The 3,616-nt window shown below is 40.2% G+C and overlaps 1 protein-coding gene across 1 annotated transcript; it reads left to right on the top strand.

Moving 5' to 3' along the window:
• Positions 1-1,800: 1,800 nt before the first annotated feature.
• On the top strand, positions 1,801-2,712 carry LOC310958934 (GTPase IMAP family member 7-like; the record flags this gene model as incomplete). Its single annotated transcript, XM_083930097.1, has 2 exons — positions 1,801-1,828; positions 1,925-2,712. 2 exons carry the CDS (start codon positions 1,801-1,803, stop codon positions 2,710-2,712), a joined length of 816 nt encoding a protein of 271 aa, XP_083786223.1.
• Positions 2,713-3,616: the final 904 nt, after the last annotated feature.

Here is a 3,616-nt window from a genome sequence, read left to right as displayed (position 1 = left end):
TCTCTGTCTCCGCCCTCTTTCAGCCACACACGGTGTTTGATTTCCTCATTCATTCAGTCAGCGGGCGAGTTTTGGCGTAGTATAGTTCTCTCATCTGTTTTTTCAGAAAATCAGTCATTATAAGTTATATTAGGTGGCGACTATTTCCACTACCATGACATGTCTTTTTGATAATGATGTGGATGAAGGTTCAGCATTACTGCACAGAGAATTAAATATTCGTCGGGAGATGATTATCAGACCGCCCATAGACGTTCTTGCATTTCCAGGCAATTCTCTTTTTGAGCGGTAAAGTTTCACGTCACAGTCCATCATTTACATACACAACCTCATCCGTCCTTACATTTCCAACATTAACAACCAAAGTCATGCTCTCATATCCCAGCAGATATTGTGTGTTGCCCTGCGTTTTTTGCAAAAGGGAGTTTTTTACACAACGTATAAAACAGCCACTTACGGTAATATTTATTTTTAATATTTAATATTTAATATTTACAATGTAAAACATCCTCAAAATGAGGTATCACCACGAGATTGTGTCGATGTTTTACCTGTTTAAACAATGTTGATGTTTTCATGTTTCATCTTAAGCTGCTGCCAAGTGCGCTTCTCCCCCGTGGGAATGCACCTAAATGAAATAAATGAATAGACTACCACTCAAGCAGTTCCCCCTGTGATATTACTGTGATTGCAACAGGACTACATTTAAACTTACGCACTGACCCGAGCAGCAATGTTCTCCCGCACCGTCTCCCTCTCTTTTGCTGCAGCAGCGGTATAAACCTGCTCAAACTCACCGTATGAGCGCATTAATATTTACAGTTGCCATGGTGACTCGTCAAATCAGGGCTCCATTGATGCTGTCTTTTGATACTTGTGGTGCACGCGCTTAACTCCAGGTCAAACTACTCTGAGTTGATCAACCTAACGCAAATCAGCTTTTCTGAAACGGAAAACTCAGAGTTTCCTATCTCAGAGTAGATCAACTCAGAGTTCAGGGTTAGACTCAGGGTTTTTTGAACCTGCTTCGTGAAAACGGACCTCAGAGTTTCTGCTCTTTTGAAGTTTATCAGGTTGTCTTTATATAACATCGTCTCATTGTGTCCTCTTTTCTATAATAGTTTAATGACACCTTACTAGAGAATTAACACTTAGTTTAATGACACCTTACTGGAGAATTAACACTACTGAATGTTTATCGCTATGTACCAAAATCCTTATTTCTTTCTTTTGCTATTCCTCTTTATTAATCCACTGTCTAATTTGGTTAAACTTTGATAAAAACATAGCTGCAAAAAGGTTATGCGAGTCATTCAACTATAAAATGACTCACATGACTCGGATTGGTAGTCAGTGTGATCTGCCAATGATAATGTAACGATTTGGTTGGTTGTGTGAAAAAAAATTCTTCATCCTTGTAGATGGAGAACAGAAAAAGAAATGTTTGTGTCTTCATTGTGACCCAAGATTCATGAAAGTCTCACAAGATGTGTACAGTTAGTCATTGAGTACTATGGGACCTTTGTCAAATGTCAGTACCGCAAATAATGCCCTAACCCCTAAAAGAGAAGAAATAATAACTTACATGGTGGATGTCTGTTGGAACGCATTTTAGTTGCTCAGAGAACAGACGGCAGGTTTCACTGGAGTCTTTGGATCAGCTTTGAAGTCAGTCACACTGAATCACACTGATATAGGCTGATCCACCCTGTGGGCGGAGTGCTGAAAACGGCTTCACACTAAAATAATAGGGAGCTCTGTGTCTGTTCATTCTCCAAAGAGTCCAGGACAGAGAGAGAGATGGGTAACCAATCCTCGATTCCTGATGGTGAAGTCTTTCAGCATTCTTAAGCTCTGTTAGGCATACTGCGGTCAGTTCTAATTATGTAGTGGGTTTTACTCTGTGATATATATCTGTTTGCAGGTGCTCCACTGAGGATTGTGATGATTGGGAAAACTGGAGTTGGGAAGAGTGCCGTTGGTAACACCATCGTGGGTAAAAAGGTTTTCCAGTCGTCTGTGAGTGCACAGTCTGTGACGGAGAACTGCGAGAAGGAACGAGTCCATAGTAGCAGAAAGATCCACGTGGTTGATACTCCCGGGATTCTGGATACGTCTAAAAGTGCAGACAGCATAAAGAAGGAGATTGCAAAATGCATCCAGGTGTCCTCTCCCGGTCCTCACGCCTTCCTGTTGGTCATCCGGGTAGGCAGGTTCACCAAAGAAGAAGAAAACTGTGTGCAAGCCCTGGAGAAAATCTTTGGACCCGAGGCGTCTAAGTACATGATCGTTCTGTTCACGTGTGGAGATGAGCTGGGGCGCAGAACCATTCAGGAATATGTGCAATATGGCCATCCGAAACTTCGAGAGGTGATAAACAGATGTGGTAACCGGTACCACGTCTTCAACAACAAGAAAAGGCGGAACAGAACCCAAGTGGCTCAGCTGATCAAGCAGATCGATATGATGGTGGCAGCAAATGGAGGACAGCACTTCAGTGAAGAAATGTATGAGGAAGCAGAGCAGACACTGCAGCAGCAGAGGACAGACCGAGGCACAACAGAAGAGGTTTACAACTTCCCCTTTATGACTGATCTGCTGCAGAGGGTCATTCTGTTCCAGGCCATACTGGCTGCTGCTGGACAGGACAACACCAACAACCAGGAGCACTCTGTCGCAGCCTCCTACTCCAACAGGAGGCCTGCTGCCTGATGGAAACGGCCTTCAGTTCCTGTCCAATTCTCTGCTCATCTCTACAGAACAGCACAATGAGATTCAAATGAAAATCAGCCACGGTAGCTGTAGAAAACAGACATTTAAAAAAAAAATCAAACATGTTTAATGGAGATGCATTGTAGAAACTGTGATTGTATTTGTAATCAAATGTTTTGGTTGATTAATTGGTCATTGGAAAATGGAAATGGAAACTGACCAATCAGTAACAGTTTCAATAGTCAACTAATTATCCAGTAAAAGCAATTTGTAGTAAAGCAAAGGTGTGAAGCGTCTCTATTGTCTTCCAGCGTTGATTTTTGTACAGTAGCTCCTTGATGCAACATGTTTTCAAATCAATCTTCTCTCAACACTCACATACAAAGCTTATGGCATGGTAGGGTTGAGTTTCAAACTGCTGCCTTGGACCTAGTTTTTTTCCACTATAATTATTTTTTAAAGGAATTTCACACAATGGAAATGCACTGTATGCTGATGACCAAATATTTGATCACACAGAACTTCCTTAATGTAACTAGCCTTGTTTGTAAATATTAATAAAATCGTTTTTTGTCTGTGGGGCGATATTATTAAAAATGAATAAATGTGTTAATGAGTGAAGAACTGGAATCACTATCAGTATTCAGTCTGTATATAGATCAGATACATCTTCATTAAACACTTTTTTTAAATCAAGTTCAAAAAGTTTTCTCCAGCCACAGTAAAAATTATGATTGTGATTATTAATTTGTTATTTAATTGGTTCATTGTAGGGCTGTCAATAGATTAAAATATTAAATCACTATTAAACGCATGATTGTCCATAGTTAACTCGAGATTAGTCACAAATTAATCACAACTTTTTGTATCTGTTATGTTTGTTATTATTGCAAAAATCCAAGAC

This window comes from Echiichthys vipera (assembly GCF_963691815.1).
Source record: "Echiichthys vipera genome assembly, chromosome: 16".
NCBI classification, from domain to species: domain Eukaryota; kingdom Metazoa; phylum Chordata; class Actinopteri; order Perciformes; family Trachinidae; genus Echiichthys; species Echiichthys vipera.
The sequence above is the reverse complement of the archived record's forward strand: the minus strand, read 5'-3'. Positions and strand labels throughout refer to the sequence as shown.